This window comes from Pristis pectinata, chromosome X (genome assembly GCF_009764475.1).
Source record: "Pristis pectinata isolate sPriPec2 chromosome X, sPriPec2.1.pri, whole genome shotgun sequence".
NCBI lineage: Eukaryota > Metazoa > Chordata > Chondrichthyes > Rhinopristiformes > Pristidae > Pristis > Pristis pectinata.
In genome coordinates this window covers 9,816,128-9,839,958 of record NC_067450.1, presented here as the reverse complement: position 1 = coordinate 9,839,958, position 23,831 = coordinate 9,816,128, and the positions used below count along the sequence as shown (strand labels likewise).

Genomic DNA, 23,831 nt, shown 5'->3' with positions numbered 1-23,831 from the left:
CTCCCACACCCCAAAGGCATGCGGTTGGTAGGTTAATTGGTCACTCTGAATTTTTTGTAGTGTGTAGGTGAGTGGTAGAGTGTAGGGGGAGTTGATGGGAATGTGGAAAGAATGAAAAGGGATTAGTGTAACTGGGTTAATGCAGACTTGGTGGAGCAGAGTGCCCATTTCTGTGCTGAATGACTCTGCTTCTATGGAGGTATACTTAAGCAAAAGTTATCACTTTTGAGAGGAGTGTGGAAAATTCAACTGGCCAAGGGGGAAAAAGAAAAGGCTTCCATGGTTTGAAATATGAAGGTATCCACTTCAGTAAAAAAAACAAAGGCAGATACTATTTAAGTGGTGAGAGATTGGGAAATATCAATGTATAAAAGGAACGTGCAGATGCAGCAAACTGTCAAAAAGGTAAATGGTTATCTTATCCTCCATTGCAAGAAGATCTGAGTATAGGTGTCGGTTCACTAGGCCCGCATTCACTAGAGTTTAGAAGAATGAGATGTGATCTCATTTAAGAGTACAAAATTCTCACACAGCCAGACAGACTTGATGCAGGGTGTATGTTTCCTGTCTGGGGAGTCTAGAATGAGGAGATCATCGTCTCAGGATATAAGGTTAGATATTGAAATGAGGAGGTTCTTCTTCACCCAGAGGGTGGTGAACCTGTGGAATCCTCTACCACAGAAGACTGTGGAGGCCAAGTCACTGAATATATTTAAGGAGACAAATATTTCTAGACACAAAAGCCATCAAGAGGTATGGGCAGAGAACAGGAACATCTATTAAGATAGAGGATCAGCCACAATCGTACTGAACAGTGGAATGGTGATGAAGGGCTGAATGGCCTACTCCTCCTATTTTCTAGGTTTCTATTTTTTTTGCTGCATGTGATTTAACATTGCTATTTATTCTGTTGGGAAGATGGTAAACTGAGATCAGGTGCTGACAGACAAACTCACAAATATATGTGAGACAGACAGATTGCTTCAGGCTTCTTCCATGCATCTGTATTAGTCATTGGGACTTTGCCCTCCTGAGTTATTCATGCTGTACAGGTTAGATCATCATCACTATAGATGATGTATTTTCCACATCAGTTTCCATTCTATGTCCTTGATCTTGCTGTAGTCAGTCACAACAGATGGAATTAAGCAGATTCTCTTTGTGGTGTTCATTAAAGTGCAATTATGTATATGTACTGCAATATATGTACCATGATAGTGAATGTTTTAACCATAACAGATCAGGTGGTAGATAGTCACCAGCATCATTACATGGACAACTTATGAATCCAAAAGGAACAGTTGAAGCTTCAATTTTAGCAACAAATTGTAAGGATGTAAAGAATTAGATGGCAACTAACAAACTCTCCTAAGGGTTAATGTGGAACAGTCTGTGTGACAGTAAGGAATATTGTATACCAACCGTGACTCGATCCATAATGTGAGCGCACTTGTTTCCATCCAACCTCACTGCCACTTCTGACTGACAAGAAGTTGAGAATGCCATATCTTAACTCAAAAATAACAAGGTTATGGGAGCAGAGGGCATCCCCACTGAAATCCTAAAACTCCGTGGTGAAGAGTTACAGTCAAAACAACATTTGAAAAGAGGCGAATGTACTAGTGAACCTCCGAGATGCCATTACCGAGACCATCTTTAAGAAAAGAGACAAATCAAACTCTACTAACGGCAGAGGGGTCTCCTTGCTGGCTGCCACAGGGAAAGTCATCACCAGATATTCCCACTGCTCTACCCATTCCTCCCTCAACTTCTCCGCTACTTAAAACTAACTTATTTTCTCTCTCCTTTAGGTCTGGCGAAGGGTCTCAGACCTGAAACATTATCTCTGTTTCTCTTTCCATCGATGCTGCCTGACCTGAGTGTTTTCAACATTTTCTGTTTATGTTTCAGATTTTCAGTATCTGCTGTATTTTTGATTTTCAAAGTCATCGGCAGAGTCCTCTGAAAAACCTGGACTAAAGTTTCAGCAACAGAAATGGGAACTAGACAGTGTTGCAGAGTGGAAGAATGCAGTCTTTATGATGGAGAGTAAATCGGGTCAGATCTCAGTTTAGTCTAGAAGTACCATAATCAAGTGGTCTGTATTGTAATAATTGGGTTAGGGGTGAGAACAGATACATTGGATTTATCCTTAGTCCAATTTCTGAGGACCTCAATTCCCCAAGTCTTTCGAAAGATGCTACATGAGTTCCTCAGGGCAGTGCCCAAACATCTTAAGGTGTTTCATCATCTTCCCTCTTTCACAAAGTCAGAAGTGGGGACATTCACCAATGACCACACAGTATTCGATACCACTGACAAATGCTTCAAAAAGTGAAGCAGTATGTGCCAGCATGCAGAAGAATTGGACAGCATTAGGCATGTTGATAATTGATAAGTATCATTTGTGCCACACGTGCCAGGCAATAACCACCCTAATAAAAGACAACCTCACTTTGGCATCCAACAGCATCACCATCACCAAGTCCCCACAACATCCTGAAGGGGTTGGTAGGGGGATGGGGTGGGGTGGTGGTGTACCATTGATTAGGTGCTGGTTAAATGGAGACCCAACAGTATTCAAGATGTTCGATGCCATCCAGGATAAAGCAGCCCATGTGTCTATCATCATATCTATTTCTTTAAACATTCATTGCTTCTACCACTAACATACCATGCCTATATTGTGTACCATCTACATGATCTGCTGCAGTAACTCATGAAGCGTTCTTCAGCAGGACCTCCAAATCCTGTGACTTCTCATACCAAGAAGGACAAGGACAGCAATAGCATGAAAACAGCACCATCTCCATGTTCCCCTCAAAGTCTATCTAGACTGGGAAAAATATTGCCAATCCTTCAACAGTCTTTGGTCTAAATCCTGGAATTCCTTCCTCAACAGCATGTTGGGGAGCACCTTCACCAGAAGTTGACAGAGTGGTTCATTACCATCTTCTCAAGGGCAGTTAGTAATGAGCAATAATTGCTGGCCTTGCCAGTAGCACCATCTTGTGAATGAATTTCAGAATCATCACAGCTACTGCTAGAGTTCAGGCCACTGACTGAAGTGTGCTGCACTGTATTGCAAAAGATACTATGTAACCACATTTTATCTGTAATTCCTGTTTGACATAGCTATTAAAATACTCTTAAAGAAAAGACCTATTTTTCTTTTTTACAGTTACAAGAATTATAGAAATGGAGCAGATGGCAGAGAGCACTTCTGTATATCAGCCTGAAGATGATGAATTTGATAGAAATTGTCCGCGGATATGTGGAGTTTGTGGGGACAAAGCAACTGGTTTCCATTTCAATGCTATGACATGTGAAGGCTGTAAAGGTTTCTTCAGGTAAGATGCTGTGTTAAGTCTGAAATATTCTATATTCTGTTTAAAAAAAATAGGTTTTTTTTAAACTGTGTCATAGTACTCTCTGGTGGCAGAGTTCCAGAGGCAGGAGATTGGGGACACGTCATTCCCAACCGTGTAGTTTCAACTCGAAAATCTCAATACTCATGAAAGGATGCATTAAAATAACATAAGCAATAAAGAGAAATTTTGTTCCAAAATATTTTCTCTGCCTCTTACCAAATAAGGATTCAGTCTGATTCCCTTTTGGATGTTTCAATTGAGCCAGTATTTAGTGCGTCAGATCAAGGATTGTATTAAAATCATGAAGTATTGCACATTAATGTTCCATCACTTAACTTGAGATCCTTTGTTGTTCCATTATCCAGTTATATTCTGAACTGGGTTTCGGGATTAATCTGATGAATTGTTACATACCTGCTACAATGTAGCAGGTGGGTGACACCAGATACTGGAATTTGCAATCCCTAAACAGTATGTAAGCCAACTGAGTTTTAAAAATTGTATTTTAACAGAATTCTGCAAAATAAGTGCATTTGGCAAAATAGCAGTGTTCCAAGCCTCTGGCTAATTCCCCACTTCTTGCTGAAAAAATGCATTGTCTTTGAGATAAAGATGTATGGATATTTCTGCAAAACTCAAGCTTGCAATAACTTGTTCTTAAAGTCCTGTTGTCCTAAACTCCCAACCATAAAGAAAGGAATGGAAATCACTGGTTCTCTGCAAATTGATAAGTAAATCCAGTATTGAAAAATTGTCAAGTTGCTAGCTTGTTATTGATGTATTACACAACAATAGTGATGTCCATCATTGGTGTCTTGTTCAGGACAGTGTTTGAGCTCCAACAAATTGAGTTGGACTAGCAGTGTTCAGAACCATAGCTATGAAGCCAGTAATAAAACTTCTGAACTTGGAACTGCAAAGCTAGGCTTGGTGCAACAAACAAACTGCTGGAGGAGCTCAGTGGGCTGAGCAGAATCTGGGCGGGGTAAAGGAATTGTTGATGTTTTGGGTCGAAACCCTACATCAGGATTGGTGTTCTACGTGGGAAAGTAATAAGATAATATGGAAATTACTCTAGGTTGCCATTGTGTATTCCCTTACAAGCTGGTAGCAGGGTGACCAGGAAGAGGATTAGGAGCAGGTTACATGCCCACTTGATCATTTGGGAATCCAAAAGCCAAATACCATAGACGCTGGAAGTCTAGAATAAAAGCAGAAAGGTTGAGTGAGTAGGTGAAAATAGGTTTTAATGGCAAATGGATTTTAATGTGGGTTTAAGAGAGGTTAAGGCCTTGGGTAGATCAGCTGTGATTATATTGACTAACAGGACAGTGTTGAGGGGCTGAGTGTTCTACTCCTGCTCCTACTTTCCTTTGTCTGGAAGCATCAGCAGTGTGAGAAACAGAATTAACAGTTTGGTTTGCTATCCTCTCATCAGAACAGAAAATGCTGAAAGGTCATGGACCTGAAATTTGATTCTGTTTCTCTTTCCACAGATGATGCCTAATCTGCAGAGTATCTTCAGCATTCTCTGTTTTTATATCAAATGGAAATTCTACCTGCCATTATAAGCCAAATAAAAGAAAAATAAATAGCTAAACAGAAACAAAAAAAATAATGATGTTCTCTACTAATGGTGTTCCAAGTGAAGAAACAGCATCAAAGTTCAGTTACATGCTTACTATCCCTTCCTATCATTGAATTAAATGGGAAGGATAGACAAAGTGAGGTTGAAAATACTCTATCATGTTTGTGTAAATATATCTGCTCTTGTTAGGAAAAAAAAATGTCAAATTTCCTGCAAGGCAACTGTTATCGCAATTCAGATTTCCCCCTATTGTTGCTGGGCCAGTGGTGAGGCTGATGAGGAGACACTTCCTTCCTTGGAACAGGCCCAATTCATTATAATGGGGGTTCCAACTTTGGGTAGACACAGTCAATCCAGATCTACAAGGCCCTGAGAAAATATGTTCTCAGCTAGGTAACTTGCACATATTTAAAATATATTTTAAATGAATTTCTTCTTTTCCCTTTACTTATTTTCCCTTCCTTTACCCTCTTCTGCCCAAAAAAGCTGACAGAATGAATTGCTAGGTTAACCCTCCAGTGCTACCATGAAATGAAAATCTGTGACATACTGTAGATGGAAGCATGGAATTACAAACAGACATTGATAAATTAAGTGATTTGACAAAACTCTGGCAAATGGATTTCAACGCAGTTAAAAAAAGGATTGATCAGAGATTTTTGTTTACATCGTGAAAAGTGGACTTTCAAGTAGAATTAGCTGTCCGTATACACAACTCACTAAAAAGTAGTGGTCAGGTTAAAAAAAAACAATTGTGAATGCTCATCTTGTATTGAGAGGACTAGAACATAAAGGGGAGGGAGATATGGTGCAGCTATACTAAAACCTGGTATAACCATGCTGGAGTACTGTATATGGTTCTGGGTCTGAACATTAGAAAGGATACATTGGCTTTGGAAGGAAATCGACACAGGTTTGCCAGAATCTTACCAGAGGTCAGATAATCTAGTCTTGCAGTCCCTGGAATAGAGAAGGTTAATTAGAGATTTGAGTTTCAGATTTTGAATGGTATTTATAAGGTGGATAGAAAGATGCATCCCATTGTTTGAGGGGTCTAGGTCAAGGATCTAAAAATCAGAGCCAGACCATTTGGGCATGAAACTAGGAATCATTTGTTCATTCAAGGGTAGTAAAGTTGTGGATTTCTCTCACAGAAAGCAGTAGACATTAGGTCAGTTAATAATTGGAAATCTGGGTTAGATTTTGGCCGAACAAGTGTATTAAGGGATAAGGAGCCAGGGCAGATGGCTTGAGTTAGGATGTAGAGCAATCATGATTTCATTGAATCGGGGAATAACCTCAAGGGGCTGCTCCTGTTCCTTTGCTGTTATGATCATGCTTAGTATATGTTGAACCTGTCACAGTGTGTACAGTAACAGTGCATGGCTTGGGTTTAAAGATATTATATGGGTTACTCATGCCTGTGTTCAGCCAATGTTTTATGGCATATTTTTTCTGGATGTCATTCAACTTCCTCGAAGACCAGACACGTGTTATGACAATTTCTTATTCAATAATTAGCAAACTGCAGATAGTTAGTCCATAGCTGCAGCACATTAAATACTGGCAAAGATCCAAGCTACTAAATCTTCTCACCTCCTTGCATTCCAAACCATTCAGTAGGACTTTCAGTCTGGCTTTTCCCTCTGACCTCATAGAATAACAAATGCTTGAAACTATGATATGACCAAGACTAACCTCAAGGGTCAACAACACCAATCAATATTGCTTTCATTTATATTATTAAAAATGCATAGTTTTATATTTCTATTTTCTTTCTTTGTGCCTTTACACCACTCCCATTCCTCATTATCCCCAATGTTCTCTTTCTGTCTCATCCTCACCTTCCTCCTCTCTTTTGTACACTCTATCACTGTTGTATATCACGTTTACCCTCATGGTGTTTGCTATCATGTCTCCTGAACTCATTCACCTTCTTCCTCAGAGGAACAAAGGACTGCAGATGCTGGAATCTAGATGAAAAACACGATGATGCTGGAGGAACTCAGCAGGCCAGGCAGCATCTGTGGAGAAAAGCAGGCGGTCAACGTTTCGGGTCAGGACCCTTCTTCAGGACTGAAGATAGGAAAAGAGGAAGCCCAATAGATAGGAGGGAAAAGCAGAGCAGTGATAGGTGGACAAGAGAGGGGACGCAGGTGGGCACAGGGTGGTGATAGGTAGATGCAGCTAAGAGAAAGTAGTAGGCAGGTGCGGGGGAGGAGGGGAGAGCAGATCCACCGGGGGATGGGTCAAAGGTAAGGAGAGAAAAAGGAGCAGAAAAAAGACGGGGGAGGGGGGAGGGAGTGATGTGGGGGTCGGTGTGGGGATTACTTAAAGTGGGAGAATTTAATGTTCATGTCGTTAGGCTGCAAGGTTCCAAGACGGAAAATGTTCTGCGAAACGGTCACCTAGTCTGCGTTTGGTCTCGAACCTGCGCTCTGTCCGTAAACGCGAACTGCATCTTCCCGTTGCCGGTCACTTCAACTCCCCCCTCCCACACTATCACTGCTATGTCAGTCCTCGGCCTCCTCCACTGCCAGGAGAATCCCAAGCCCAAACTGGAGAAACAGCACCTCATTTTGTCTTGGAACCTTGCAGCTTAACAGCATGAACATTGAATTCTCCCACTTTAAGTAATCCCCACACCCACCGCCCCCCACCCCCCCCAACCATGCCTCTTTTTTTTCTTCCCTTTCCTAGCCTCTCTTTTCTACCCCCTTTTTGTTTCTCCTTACTTTTGGCCCATCCACTGATGGATCTGCTGGCTCCCACACCCGCCTACCACTATTTCTTACCTACATCTACCTATCACCACCTTGTGTCCACCTCGCCTCCCCACTTTTGTCCACCTATCACTGCTCTGCTTTTCCCTCCTATATATTGGGCTTCCCCTTTTCCTATCTTCAGTCCTGAGGACGGGTCCTGACCCGAAACGTTGACCGCCTGCCTTTCTCTACGGACGCTGCCTGGCCTGCTGAGTTCCTCCAGCATCAGAGTGTTTTTCATGTTCTTTCTCAGTCTCTTGTGTTCATTTGATCACTTTCTCATGCACTCTTGCATTCAATAACTTTTCCATATAACAGCAGCATTGTGATTTATTTGCATAATGCAGATTTTAGCTGTTTCTCCCTTTCGTTGGTTCACAGAGCCTATCTTTGTTGGAAAGATTAGAAAGACATTTGCTGTGCCACTGGTGCCATTACCAGTCTCCAGCCAGATGGGTGAACCAGCTTGGGATGACGTGGTATGTGGAATATTTCCATCACAAGAAGTGCTTCAATCCCTCCTATGAATTCTATGAGATAAGTTATTTGCTCTGGAGATTTGAACACCAGAGTTGATCTGTGACCATTCCATTCCACTCTTCAGTATAATATCATTAAGCCAAGGCCTCATGTGTCTGAATGATGTACTGCACTGAAGAGCCTGCCTAAATTATATATTCAACTCTCTAGACAGACTTGAATCCTCAACCTTCTGAATCCAGGGCACAAATTCTTCTTCTCTTGCAAAAGCTCTATGTTGAAGAGACAGAAAAGAAAGATTAATCCAGGGTGTATTGTGAGGTAATATTGAGGCTAAAATGAGATTGATATAGCCTAGCCAAGCTTTTCATGTGTTATTCATCATCATCGGTTATTGCACTCGAACCTACTTTACCCATATGTAGCAGGTGAAATTAAACTGATCATGTGACAAGTATATGAAGGATTAGTGTGTTGATGCACCATTTTATTTTACTGGCAGGAGGCAGCCAGTTGTGAATGTCTGTCAGATGCATAAATAGCAGTTTTATTTCTTGCAAGCTCTACTCCCAGTAGTAGCAGTGTCTCCTACTAATTGTAAAGAACTTTAAGTGGTGAGACATCCCGTGCAATCCTTCCAGCATTTATTTGAGTAAAAGAGATGAACAATGTGATGTTGCATTCCTAGTGTTCTTTCACAAATGTCACAGTTGGTCTTTTGAATTTGTGGAAAACAACTGGAAATTGTTAACAATGATGTGTTCATTCCCTGGGCTAGAATATTCCTAGGAATTCAAATCTGCGATTAGATTAAATCATTGCCAGCTGGTGGTGTCTACTGTTAATTTACGTCAATTTTTATTTTTTCCTGACATAAATTTAACATCTAAGAAAATAGTTTTCTGTCCCCAGCTGTTTGTCTTAGGCCTGTAAAGTTTGAAGCCCACTCTGACTGCTGCACTGCACACTTCGGGGCCCTCAGAGTTGTATTGATGGAGCCAAAATGAGGAGAAAACTGCTTGGAAATTCCAGTACACCCAAATATGTGCATTAGACTGGCATTGTAACAAGGTGTTAACAACCATTTTGATTGTACGCTCCCCACTGCAAAGTTCAGTTGCACATTTTGATAACAAAAATGTACCACCCAGATCTGAGGCGGAGTCAAGGTGGATGGAGAACTTCTGGACTCATTAGTTGGGGTTGGGGGTAAGGTGGCACGGTGAGGAGGGATTCTGAAAAGATCTGTACAGTGGGCTGGGGCCTTGAATCATTGCTGGGGAGGTGTGGATGGAATGCCAAGATTATCAGAAAACTGGGGCCAAGGATCACGTACACCAGTGGAGGCCCTGAGGATTTGGATGGGAAGATGTGGTGCTGCAATTTGGAGAGCTGGACAAGGGTCAAGGCTGAGGGTTCAGGGGCATTGGTCACGTTATTGGCCAGTGGATGAGGCTTTGGAGATCAGGGCCTGTGGGTAGCAGAATTGCTAGGTCAGGCGGTTGCAAAGACGATAGGGACCTCCAAAGGAGCCAAGGACATTGGGGAGGTGGTGGAGGCTGGGTCAATGCAATGTTAGGGGTGCATTGGGTGAGTAGAAGGTAAGAAGGGATTTGCAAGAATCATCAGCCAGTACTATGGTGTGAAGGCCTGGTGGTCCTGTACTGTCGTCCTGTACAGAGTAATCAATGGTTGTCCCTCCTGGGACAACCTGGTCTAAGTTCCATACTAACCTTCCAAAAGAAGCATCACATATCATCCACTGCATGACCATCAGGGACACAATGGTGACTTCTGCCCTCCAAAAATGGGCATTATTACATTTCACTCTGGGGGAGGGGGGAATGATTTTAGTTGCATGGTGTTGAAATAAGTGTTAAGCAGTTATTTTTCCAGACAAATATTCTTGAACTCTTTCATTTGAGTTACCACAACAGTACGAATGCACTTCTTCCAGTTTGAGGCACTTTTAATAATGGCCCTCCAGGCCCTTGTTGAATAGCCATTCTTAAGGTAAGTGAGGAGAACTAGTGATCTGGTGGCATTGCATTGAAATGTAATTGATTCCTTGCTTCTCCTTTTCCATCATTGCTTGCTGCCTCCCCTATGATGCCTCAGCTAAGACTGGAAAGTCTGTGGGAAGTTGCTGTTTTCATCCAGCCTGACGTTTCATGGCATACAAACTTGTTCAATTGTCGATGCTTCCTGATGCCTCGTACTTTGTTTTCGTTAGTTGTAAAAATTGTTGCCACAGTCTTAGAAAGGAAATTAAGGTGGACTGTGCCTGTCCTTTGTAATTGTGTATGTATAGTCTTGATCATTAACTTTGTTTTTATTTTTGTTTCCTCCCCACCCCCTTGCAGGAGAAGCATGAAGAAAAAGGCCAATTTTACGTGTCCTTTTAATGGCAGTTGTTCAATTACGAAGGATAATAGAAGGCATTGCCAAGCATGTAGACTCAAGCGATGCCAAGATATTGGCATGATGAAAGAATGTAAGTAATTACACTTCAAACATGAGAAGTTTTTAATGAAATTGGGAGACACAATTTGTACTAATCAACTGCACATGATATTTCTCTTGGAATTGCTGTAACAATGAAGTCCAGTAAAGCCCCTGTGGCTGTCACTCTGAACAAAATGTCCTTTGTGCCTGGTAATTAAGGAAACCCAGCTCTGGAGATGATTTTGATTCCGTCACATTAGTTAATCTCATCAGAAACATTGCAGTTATTTTTTGTTGCAATATTTAAAAAAAATATTTTCTCATCAATCAGCAGATTTCATAACTATCTTTTGCCCCCATAATGCAGGAGAACTTTGCCTCTGCCGTGACAAAACTGCCTAACTGAGAGCTCGCGATTATCCCATTTTCTGTAATCTGCTTCCTAGATTTAATATCATTTGGCATGATGCAGTCATACTCTTTTCAAAGCAATTGATATTACCACACATACCAGAAGTTACAGACAAAAGCCAATTTTACGGTTGTGTACATCAGTTACAACTTTGAATGTCAGTTGCAGTCTATCTCACTCCACAGGTAATTTACCTTTCTGACTGCTGTCCAATCTCTGTGATTATTCTCCCTCATCACCTGTGCCCAGTTCTCAAGGCCAATTGAAAATTTTAAAAAATTCTAAAAACTTTAACAAGTTGAATTTTTAAAAAATGAAACAAGCAACTTTTACAAAAAAAATAGCTATTATAACAGTAATTTTGTTTTGTATATATTGGTACAAAGGAACATTTGTATCTTGGTCCTTTTTGCGATTTGCTATTGAGCACCACTGGCTTCCACAAAAAGGTGCAACACATTTCTCAGAATAATTTTTAAGCTTTAACAACCATTGAATGTTAGAGTAAGGAAGAAAGGCATTGAAAGACTTCCTATCTATTCACTGTCACAAGTGCAGCCTTTTGCTTATTTCCAAAGTCCAAATGATGTAGTATTGTGAAAGACAAGGATGGAGGTCTTGTGTGCAAGGGTGGGTGGGGCACGGCGATCTGCCACAATCACCATTCAAGAGGCTGGCAGAAGGTGGCTATATTCGTCTGCGCCACTCTTGAAAATGCCCACCATGAAGCAATGGCAGAAGAAATATTATGCTCTCACATGATACATCAAAGTGAGCTTTACACCAACAGAAGTGTTGCTCCTTCACTTTGCCACTTTTGCAAACAGATGGACGTGCACATGCACACAATATATCGTACCAATTGTGACTCCATTCATACCACCCAATACACCCCACCTTCTCCTACGCCACCCAATTGATATTTGACCCCTTTCCCCCTTCCTCATGCAGTGGTCAAACCTCCTAAGGGATGCTAATGAAGAGTTTACTCAATGTCCTCATCTTCTCCAGTTAGACCAAGACAGATATACAGTCTATCAGGTATGTTCACAAACAATATTTCATTGTGGTCACTACATCCTCTTTGATTCGATCACCAAGAAATGTTTTCATTACAATCTGTGCTGCTTCATCACCACATAGCACAATAAAGCAAGGCACATAGCACTGAGCCCTGTGGAACCCCAATGCATACAGTTTTCCAGTCACTAAAAATTGCATTGTCCATTACCCTTTGCTTTCTACCACTGTCTCTAACTTTCCACTTCCTTTGGATCCTGTAGGCTTTTACTTTTCTGATCAAGCTGTCATGTAGGATTTTGTCAAAGATCTTGTTAAAATTTATGTAGACTACATCAAATGAATCACCCTTATTGACCCTCCTCGTTACTTCTCAAAATGTTCAGTTAGACAGACACTGCCTTCACTAAACAAATTCACATTGATTGTCTTTCTAAATGAGGATTAATAACTTCACTCATGAGACTAGTTATCACTGGAAATATTTATCCTGTTCTCCTGGAATCCCACCTCAGAATGTTGCTGTTTAACATGTTAACAGAGGTACTGTTTTTTTCTGCTGTTGAATCTTGCTCCCCTGCAGAGTTTGAAACTGAGTTGAACAATAATCTATCTGGTGAATGGGAGAAAAACCTTATGAACACACAGGGTTCAGAGAAAGCTGCACCTTTATAGGTATGTGCCTTGCTTTATTGTGCTATATGGTGATGAAGCAGCACGGATTGTAATGACAGCATCTCTTGGTGATTGAATCAAAGAGGATGTAGTGATCACAATGAAATATTGTTTGTGAACATACCTGGCAGATTATATATCTGTCCTAGTCTAACTGGAGAAGGTAAAGCATATTTGTTGTTAAGTTTGACAATTAGCAGACACTGCCATTTTTCATTTCTCCATTCTCCCCTCCCCTGTGGAAATCCTGTAATAAATAAATGCTCTGCTTCCACCTTAACCTTGGTTTTCAAAAAAATTAAGTCCCTACTAGGTTCTTTCTCCCCACTCAAGAAGGTTGATCTACTTCCTGCTGTCTACTATTGACGGATGCAGTAGGTCCACTTGGGGACCTGCATTCCTTTCTACCATCCGACATTCAGTACAAGAGATAATTCAACCCGTTGAGGCAAGTCTGTATCAGGAGATAAAACAGCCCGATGGTGTTGAGCAATTAAATCTGTGACCAAGCTTTTATAGTTTAAGGCAACAGGTTAAAAATAAAAGAAAAAGGAGTGATTCTTATAAATGCCAATAAGTAGAATTTCTGGATATATTCAATAGCACAGTAATTTTTACATGCATGCAAATTTCTAAGAAGACTTTTTTGCAGGTCCTTGTAATGTTAAACAGAATGTGTCATTTTTATGGATTTCATTGATTGTCAAGATGGTTTCCAAGATCGTACTTTTCCAGAGTTAAAGCCCAGGGTCATGCTTCTGAGTTTACCAACTGCATTTTCCCTTCATTCACTTTAATGGATGGAAATAGTGTTGGCAAAGGAGTACAGAAGCTGAAAATCTTGCCCCTGGAGCTGTTTTGTGCAAATCTTTGTCTAAAATTGTATTTAATCTTCAATAAACAGTGGTGGAAGGAAGAATTTTCAGCCAACGCTTTACATCTCTCTCTGCTTCAAGTAAAATATTAATTACCAACTAAGCCTTGTCTGATGTGAATAAACTTGAGATCTGAGCAGAATTAGTTTTGAGAAGAAACAGATCACCAAGTCGATATACTTCGTCACACCATTTTAGTGGCAATAATCTGAGGAAAATTTCCGCAGATGTGCCAAAGCAACTCTTCTGTTATAGTGAGAATGTCGGTCAAATTAATGTGTCTTGTGGATTCTCCCTCACTGAATAAATCAAAGGTCTACTTTCCACATTAGTGGTTTGAGGTGAAGCCATCTCCTATTTACAGTACATATGTATGAAGACTTAATTTACTATGTTTATAGTGTTATTAGAAATCAAAAGGATTTTTTTGTTCAACTGATTATATTGGCATGTTTTTCTAGAAATTTGATTGCATAGTCCCACATCTTAGAGCATTACGTAATCCAATTTTTAAGAAAAATGAAACGCTGTGGGAGTTTGGACGTATTATGTGAGTTGCATAAAATTCTTGATTTGCATTCCTGGTCCTTTTTGCATCTGAGGCTCTAACACATGGAGGACCCCAGACCTTGGCAATGGTTCTGGTGGCATGTGGTGCACATCTGGAAGCCAATACTGTATCTTTCAGTCTGTGAACCACTCATGCAGATGGGTTTTCACAGCACCTGTGAAGGTTGCTTCAGCACAATTGAAAGGGGACCTCCCTGAGCAGGTTTGAGGAGATACTGGGACCCAAACACCCAAAGGTCCCCTTTAAGTTATTCCCCAACTACCTCTCGGGCTCTCCACCCAGCTGTTACCCCCTCCCCCACAGCCATAGTGACATTGACTCCCCAGCTTATAACCTTTGTACAAACTATACAGAATCCACCCCCATCCCAAAGTTTGTGAACCTCGCTGTACACTCACCAACCCCTCTCCATTGCCCTAAATACCCATCCACTGATCTCCTGACCCACCAATCCATCAAACTCCCAACAAGCCAACCCAACACCCCCCGACCACCAATCCCGACCTGCAGATAGCTATCCCATCCACGACTCGACTACTTCTGAACCCTGGCTATAGTCCCAATTTCCCTGCACCCAACCCTCACAACAACTCTTGTACATACCATATTGGCCCAATTCATGGTATTCCCAGAATTAAATCTGGCAAATAATCAAACTCTTTCAAATGGACTTAAAGCTGAAAGATAAAATCAACAGGTGGTCAACAATAAACAGTAAGACTGCTTTGTGGCATCAGTCTCCTTCTGACAGATATTTGTACACAGTAGTGAAAGCAATTTTTTTATAAGTAGTTTGAGCTCACATTAGTGTCTTTTATTTTGGTTGAGAACTTGCTGTTTTTAATTTTCTGTCTGAAGTTGCTTTTATAGATTTGGCTACTGAAACTGAGTTTTGGACCGCAGCAAATTAATCGTTGGGTTCTGTGGCCCAGCTAAAATTCGAGTGCTATATTCAGCTGTATCTATCTATATAATTCACTCTGCTGTCCAGTATGCACCTGTGGTGTTGCATCTCAAAAGTGTCAGTCACATGTCAGGCAAAGGAAAATCTGAATGTTATAAACCACTCGCATCAACCATATCTAATTGTTAGATAGTTTGGGAAAGCTGCCAAGCATTCAATTACCCACAATTAATTGCCCAGATTCTTTTCCAAAACAGGCATTTCTGAGCGAGTTACTGCCACAAATTGACCAAATACATATTTCATGTCTTTATTAAATAAAATGTAATTTTAGCAGATTCAGTTATTTCCTCATCCAAGAGAATCTGACAATTTATAACACACAACCAGAAAAAATATAAACATTTTACAAGATGGTTCAGCTTACTGCAAGGTTATTAGCAGGAACTTGGGGCAAAAGTTCAGTTTCATTCACATAGCCCTTCCACTATTTCTGACTTTTTTGACGTAGATAATTCTAACTCATTTGTGGAGGGAGTTATCCTCAATGTTTTGGTATAATTGCAACATGAGACTGTAATTCCATTCTGACTGTTCACTTCATGACATATATGCACGACTGAGGCAACATACTTCCACTCTCTGTCCTGCTCAGGATTTTGCTTGTCCTTTCCTTCCATCTCACCAGTCTCTCCACACCTCCAACATAATGCCACCACCAGAGGCATCTTCCCCTCTCCTCCCATTTCAGCATTCTGGGACACTCTCTCACCTCCATTTCCCTTCCCACAGCACTTTCCCGTGCAACCGAAGAAGATGCCACACCTGCTCTTTCACTTCTTCCTTTCCCATTTTCCAAGTCCCAAACACTCAGAGCAGGCCTGAGGAGCCTTGGCCAACTCTGATCCCATTGCTTGTCCTTTCTCTTATGTTGATGTGAATAATGCACTTACTTCTACTTCTTTCAATTCAGTGTATTGCATACACTGTTCACAACGTGATCTCCTCTACTCTGTGGAAACACAGATTGGTTTAATCTACCAGCATGACCCTGAGTTTCCCATCTCTTTAATTGTTTATCCCACTCGCACTCTGACCTCTGTCCTGCACTGTTCCAGCAAAGCCCAAAGCAAGCTCAAGGAACAACACCTCATCTACTGATCAGGCACATTACAGCCTTCAGAACTGAAGAGTGAAAGAAATAGAAGAGGAGTAAGCTATCTGGTCCTTCAAGCCTGCTCTGCCACGCATCATTTACAGTACTTGGCTCCATTTTCTGCACTATCCCCATAACTGCTGATCTCCTTAAAATCCAGAAATCTATTGACCTCTATTTTGAATGAACTCTGTTATTCACTCATTCCTTTACATCCCTCTTTCATCCAGCTCCATCACTCCTTCAACCTCTCCAGCCTTGCATCCTGTCACACGGCTTCCCTTTTGTTCTGACTTCCTCTTCCCCCCTTTGCATTTTACAACTTATTTTACCTCCAACTTTCCTCTGCTCTGTCGAAAGATCATCAACCAGAGGCATTAATTCTGTTTCTCTCTCCATTGATGCTGCCTGACCTGCCGAGTATTTCCAGCATTTTCTGTTTTATCTCAAATTTTCATTATCTGCTGTGTCTTGCTTTCAAATGATTTAATTATTAACCCAGTAAAGCAGACTGGTATTAGTATTAACCTGACAATTTGTTACCCCAACCCTGTGACTCTTATTTTATGAGAGTGTGATTTTCAGAAAGCATTCAGTGAGTTGTCACATAAAGGGTTACCATTTTGTGTGGTAACCCTTTATGTGACACTCACTGAATGCTTTCTGAAAATCCAAACCTTTACATCTACTAGTTCCCCTTTGTCCAACTTGTTGGTTACATCCTCAAAGAACTCTGGCAAATTTGTCAAGCATGACTTCCCTTTCATAAAACCATGTTGACTCTGCTTGATTATCTTCAGATTTTCTAACTGTTCGGCTATCAGGTCCAGGGACTTGCCAGCATTCAACCCTATCAGTTTTCTCTAGTAATAGTGATGGAGATCATTTTAAGTTCTTCCCTCTGTAGCCTCCAGATATCTATTATTGTTGGAATGTTTTTCGTCTCTTCTATCATGAAACCGATCCAAAATAATTATTGCAACTATGAGGACGGGTGATATGCTTGAAAGATTGACATGAGGTTGAACTGAGGAACAAAAAAGGGCAATTGCCAGAAGTATATATGGATCCTTATTGTGGTGAGTTCTGCTTTTTCAGTAAACAAGTTTCTTCTAAGAACATGAAAACATAAGAAGTTGAAGCAGGAGTCAGCCATTCAGCCCTTCGTATCTGTTCTGCCATTCAGTAAGACCATGGCTGATCTTCTGTCTCAGTACCACTTTCCTGCACTTACCCATGTCCTCGATTCCTTTAATATCCAACAATATTATCAATCTCTGTCTTGAATGTACTCAGTGACCCAGCCTCCACAGTACACTTGGGTTGAGAATTCCAAAGATTCATCACCCTCTGGGTGCATCACCCACTGAGCCCCTAATCCCCTATGCTCTAATTTTGCTTAATAACCTCTTGTGTAGCACCTATTAAAAGCCTGCATGTCCAAATGCAGCACATCAGCTGGTTTGTCCTCATCTATTCTGCTAGTTGCAACCTCAAAAAAACCCAACAGATTCATCAAATATGATTTCCTTTTCAAAAATCCATTTTGACTCTGCCCAATGTTGTTATTATTTTCTAAGTGTTCATTACCATGTCCTTGATAATAGATTCTGATATTTTCCCTACTACTGATGTTAACTTAACTGTTCTGTAATTCCTTGTTTCCTCTCTTAAATAGCAGATTTGCCACCTTCCAATTTGTGGGAATTGTTCTGGAATCTACAGAATTTTGCAAGGTGACAGCCTGTGCGTCACCCATCTCATCTCCATAACAAGCTCTTTCAGAACAGTGGGATACAGCTCATCCTATCCTGAGGAGATATCAGGAGATTTGAGCCCCATTAATTTCCCCAATAGGTTTTTCTTACTGATGCTAACCTCCTTCAGCTCCTCATTCACTCAGCTTGTTCTCTACTATTTCCTGGAGGTTTACTGTGTTGTCTTCTGTAAAGGCAGACACAAAATATTTGTTTAATTTCTCTTCCATTCCCTTATTCTCCAATATAATTTATCAGAATTCAATCTGTAAGGGATCCACATTAACTTTTCACATATCTATAGAAGCTTTTACAGTCTGTTTTTATGTTTCTTGCTTGATTACTCCAATATTTCACTTTCTCTTTCCTTACCAATTTCTTGGTCATCCTTTGCTGAATTCTGAAACTTTCTCAGTCTTCAACCATACTGCTCCTTTTGGCAACCTAATACTGTCATTAACTGTGTTAAACTTGTTAATAACAAAAAAGATGCAGGTCAGAGGGAAATGCACAGTGGACGTTTTGAGTTGAGACCCTTCATCCGGACTGAAGGGTAGAGGGGAGGTAACCAGTATAAAAGGTGTGGTGGGGGGAAGTGGTGGGGCAAGAGCTGGAAGGTGAGGAGGGGTGATAGGCAGATGAAGGAGGGGAGGGTGGAGACAGCGACAGAGGCTGGGAGGTGATGGGTGGATCCAGGTGAGGAGGGGGATGGACAGATGGAGGAGGGGAGGGTGGGGACAGTGACAGAGGCTGGGAGGTGAGAGGTGGAGGTGACAGAGGGCTGCAGGTGGTGGGATCTGACAGGAGAGGAAGGTGGGGCATGGAACCAAATAAGGGAGGTGGGGAGGGCAGGTGGGAACAGTGGGGGGAGGGGACCCAGTGGGAGGGGTGTGTGGGTGGTGGGTGGATGGAGTGGGTTCGGGGGAGGGGGGAAGAGACGGTGATGGGGGCTGGGGTGGGTGTTGGAGGAACTGGGGAGATCAGGAGGAGAGAGAAGAGGGGGAGCAGGTTACCGGAAGTCAGAGGATTCAAAGTTCATACCATCGGGTTGCAGACTCCCCCCACTGCTCCCACCTGCCCTCCCCATCTTCCTTACTTAATTCCATGCTCCAGCCTCCCCCTATCAGATTCCATCCTCTCCAGCCCTTTGTCACCTATCACCTGTGTACGGTTCCGGTCACCACACAACAGGAAGAGTGTGATAGCATGAGTAATGGTGCAGAGGAGCCCCATGAGGATGCTGCCAGGGCTCTAGAATTACAGCTCCAGTGATCTGGGTTTGATCCTGACCTTGGGTGCTGTCAGCGTGAAGTTTGCATCTTCTCCCTGTGGCAATGTTGGTTTTCCCCGAGTGCTCCAGTTTCTTCCCTCATCCCAAGGATATGCTACGAGGTTAATTGTCTGCTGTAAGTTGCCCTGAATGTAGGTGGGTGGCAGGACAATCGGGGGGAGTTGATGAATGTGAGAGAGGATAGGTTACAGGGAAATAAGTGGGGGAATGGAACCAATGGATGAGCTCTGAGAGCCAGCATAGACTAGATGGGCTGAATGCCCTCCCTTTGTGTTGTAAGCAAATATGACAGACTGGAGTCAAAGGAATCTGATGAAAATTTCATTGTGATACAAAATTATAAGAGGCCTGGATAGAGTGAACAGGAAGGAAGTTTTTCCCTTAGTAGTGAGGAGGAGAAAGCAAGGAGGGAAGAAATCGCCTGAAGGTTAGAACTCACTGCCTGAGGCAAAAATCACTTATTAATATTGAACTGATGGATTTTTCCTAACAACTGCTATGTGACTATACTGTGACTATTATAGTCTTGTGGATGGTCAAAACCTACAGGTGGTCAGAGAAGGAAAAAACATGGTTAAATTTTACCAGATACACATCTTCCTCTCTCCATTCTCACAGCTTGTGCATTTAAAAGTCCCTTGTTTCTCTCATGACATGCTGAGGTATTAAACTTTTGGTCAATTTCTGGATATGTGAGGCACAAACTGCCTCCACTGTCCCACCACCTGGCCCTGTCAATGTGTGTGTAGTTAGCCACTTGTCCTGCAGAAATGACTGAATCACATTTAAGCACTTGAAGAGCTTCAATCTTTGAGCCTATGGGCCAAGAGCTGGGAAGTGGGAGTGATCTAAATAACTACGTCTTTTGGCCAGCATGGGTGCAATGAACTGAATGGCCTCCTTGTATGATGTAAGCTTCCATGATTCAGGCATGCATTGCTACTGCTCTGTGTGCAGAAGTTGGAGATCTCAATCATGACTGACTTGTAAACATTAATCTCAGGATATGTCCTCCTTGGGGAGGTTGAGTTCAGACTTCGTGGTGATAGGATTTATGGATGTGAGCGCTTCGAGGTCTCTTCCCTCCGTGTCCCTAACTACGCCTGTGCTGCCTCCGATTCCTTGCACGTGCAGCTCACCCAGTGGTACCACCACAGCTGCAACCATAGTAAAGATGTTTCAAGTGTTAAAAGAGTAATGGATCTCCCCCAAAGTCATTGTAGTCAATGGAAACAAGCTTCAGAATCAACCGTCAGCCCCCAGAGTGATCTTCAACAGACTACTAAAGTTTGAGCAAAATGTATGAGTAGCCTATTAAATTACACTGTTGCATTGCAAATGGAGCCATGAAAACCTGGTTCCCTGGTGCCTAACCAATGACTGGAGTGATTTGGAAAAATGTGACACAATTTCTCACAGTTACACACCAAGTGGTTGTTGCACAAAGAAATGACATCATTACAGATGCATCTTAAGTGGAAAATAGGTCATTTCTTGCCCAAGCACAATTCTCGGCAAAAAGCGCCCAGACAAATTTCTGGAATTGTGCGATTCAGTTGGAGAACCAGTGTGATCACTTTCCATTGTGTCGGGCTGAAAAAGCCAGCACTATGCAAATACATTTCTTGCCATCAATCTTTTTCGCAGTCTGAAATTTTGTTTTCTCTGGGCTTCATGTAAAAGCAGAGGTTGGTACAGCTAGACAAATGAGGCTGTCTGTGTGGAGTTTGCACATTCTCCCTGTGACCACATGGGTTTCCTCTGGGTGCTCCAGTTTCCTCCCACATCCCAAAGGTAAGTTAAATGGCTGCTGAAAGTGGTGGGTGGCAAAGAAATGTCTGAGAGAATAAGTTGTGGGGTTACAGGGAAAATAAAAGAGGGAGTGGGACTGATGGGATTGCTGTGCAAGGAGCTGCCAGAGACCTGATGGGCTGAATAGCCTTCTCTTGTATCATCTCACAATGAATGCAAAAGCAATAATGTTACAATAAACGTGCCCTAATGAAACATGATGAAGTATAAGTCCGTGTAAAAGTACCTCTGATCCACAATTACCAAATCCACAGTTACCAAATCCACTATACTATATTTTTAAGTGACAACTCACAAAGAAACAAAAGCGAAATAGTTTGGAAAGAAGTTTCAGAGGTCACCCCAGATATGGTGAAGTGTTATTTGATTTATTCCTAGGAGATGTACGAACCATGTTTCCTTGTCTATTGCAAGTAAGAAAACAATATGGTGTCATAAATTACTGTTTCTCTACAAGTATGATGAGGCAGTAGCTGTTTAATTTTTATTATCCATCTGCTTACAGTGTGGGTGTATGCCAAGAAATGAGTAAAACAGCACGAGTGCTACAAGACATTACTTAACCACACATCTTTAAATCAGTCCTATTTAGCAAATCAGTCCTATTTAGAAGATCACTCCAAGTACGAAAAATTGTGCAGACTGTAGTTGCAAGATATTAGCCCAGAAATAGTTTGCATATTTTTGTGTTTAAAGTTACCTCAGGAAGTGTTGGAATTCATGTTCTTTTTTGTTTTAACAATGCAAACAATTTCTGGTTACTTTGTTTTAAAAGGAAGCTATCCTGGAGGTTTCATTCCTTGGAGGAGGACAATTTCTGGAAATTATAAATGTAAAGCAGCTGTACACTTTATCGTCTATTTTGGGGGTAAACTGTAAACTTCAGACAATTACTAGCATGTAATTTTTAATTATTTTCTGGTAAATGTACTTTTTTAAAAATAATTTTTGATGCAAACTTTAGTTCCAGTAGCAAACCTTCAGCTCAGTGGGAAACTCGAGCATGCCTGAAGGATTTCAAAAAATATTTGAAGTTATTTTATTTGTCTGTCTATCTTATTACATGATCCACAGAATCAGGTTTATTATCACTGCCAAATGTCATGAAATTTGTTGTTTTGCGGCAGCAATACAGTGCAAGACATAAAGACATAAAAATTACTACAAGTTACAAAAATAAATATAGTGCAAAAGAGGAATAATGAGGTAGTGTTCATGGGTTCATGGACTGTTCAGAAATCTGATGGCAGAGGAGAAGAAGCTGTTCCTAAAACATTGAGTGTGGGTCTTCAGGCTCCTATACCACCTCCCCAATGGTAGTAACGAGAAGAGGGCATGTCCTGTATGGTGAGGGTCCTTAATGATGGATGCCGCCGCCTTGAGGCACCGCCTCTTGAAGATGTCCTTGATGGTGGGGAGGGTTGTGCCCGTGATGGAGTTGGCTGAGTCTACAACCCTCTGTAGCCTCTATCGATCCTCCGTATTGGAGCCTCCATACCAGGCAGTGATGCAACCAGTGAGAATTAGCAGCTAGTTCTGGCTGCCCAATTTTGATTTGGATTTTGCGTGTGGTATCAAGATACAATCTTTTAGGTAAGCATTTTGGACTTTTTGGATCTGCATTTAACTGAAATACATGAGTGTATGGAACATGCTTTAATTATCTCCCAGTTAAGCAACACAAATGGAAAATCCTCACATTTTCAAGCTGAGGCACAGAAGTGACTGGCATTGATTTGTACTTATGAGCTCAGTATTTCTGCTGAGAGATCTCTAAAAATGAAACAAAATGCTTGAATGTGCTTTCCAAAATGCAGCTAATGCATGTGTCTGTTTCATGGGTAGTTGAAGAGCTCTAAGCAGCAAGTCAAACTCATAATAGCTCATAATAGTTGGTTCCATCTGCCTTTCGCCTTTCCTGTAATGGTTGTTATTATCACCTTACTTATCGGATTCCAGCACTGGTAGCCTTTGTGTTCCTGCTTATTACTCTCTTAGCTGTCTCCACCTTCATCCACCCCTCCTCACACCTGGCTCCATCTACCCTTTTATTTGTCTGCCTCCATCTATCACCCATCTACCTCTGTCTCCCAACTCCTCCCCTACCTGGCTCAATCCGCCTGTCATCTTTCACCTCTCCCTGGTCTATCCGCTGGCCCCTGTCTCACCATTCCCCCTGTGCTCTTTATGCTGGCTATCTTCCCTCTCTGCCCTTAGTCCTGATGCAGAGTTTTGACCCAAAATGTCGACCATTCCTCTCCCCCCACTGAATCTATTTGACCCACTGAGTTCCTCCAGCAGATTGTTTGCTGCTCCAGATTCCAGCATCTGCAGTCTCTTGTATCTCCATAGTTAACTAATATTAGCTTCGCAAACTGAGATTCTCATAGATTGCAATATGGAGTGTACTGCCACACAAGGATTTCCTTGATAACTGTGTGTGGATCTGTTGGCAGTTGCTATCTTTCTGCTCCGTTGTGCTAGAGTTTGTCAGCTGACTTGGAAAAGCTTAACTAATTGTATATAGTGGGCAATGTGGATGAGTTGAAATAAGTGAGATATACTAGAGGCATGTTAACATGTTTTGCACAATTAAAGCGAGAATAGTCTTTGCTTCAGTGTGGGAGGCATACTGTTGCTGATGGAAATTTGTTGCAAGAGGCACTGTCAAGACATGTCAAACCAGCGGAAGTTGTGCTTGAGTTCATG

At 41.6% G+C, this 23,831-nt stretch overlaps 1 protein-coding gene across 1 annotated transcript in view; it reads left to right on the top strand.

The window, feature by feature from the left end:
- The window catches only part of LOC127566856 (vitamin D3 receptor-like), a 113,573-nt gene that overhangs the window by 40,676 nt on the left and 49,066 nt on the right, over positions 1 to 23,831 (top strand). The window contains exons 3-4 of the mRNA XM_052009344.1: positions 3,182 to 3,350; positions 10,568 to 10,698. Coding sequence (XP_051865304.1) covers positions 3,199 to 3,350; positions 10,568 to 10,698 — 283 coding nt within the window. The 5' untranslated portion in view covers positions 3,182 to 3,198. The remainder of the gene's footprint in view (positions 1 to 3,181; positions 3,351 to 10,567; positions 10,699 to 23,831) is intronic.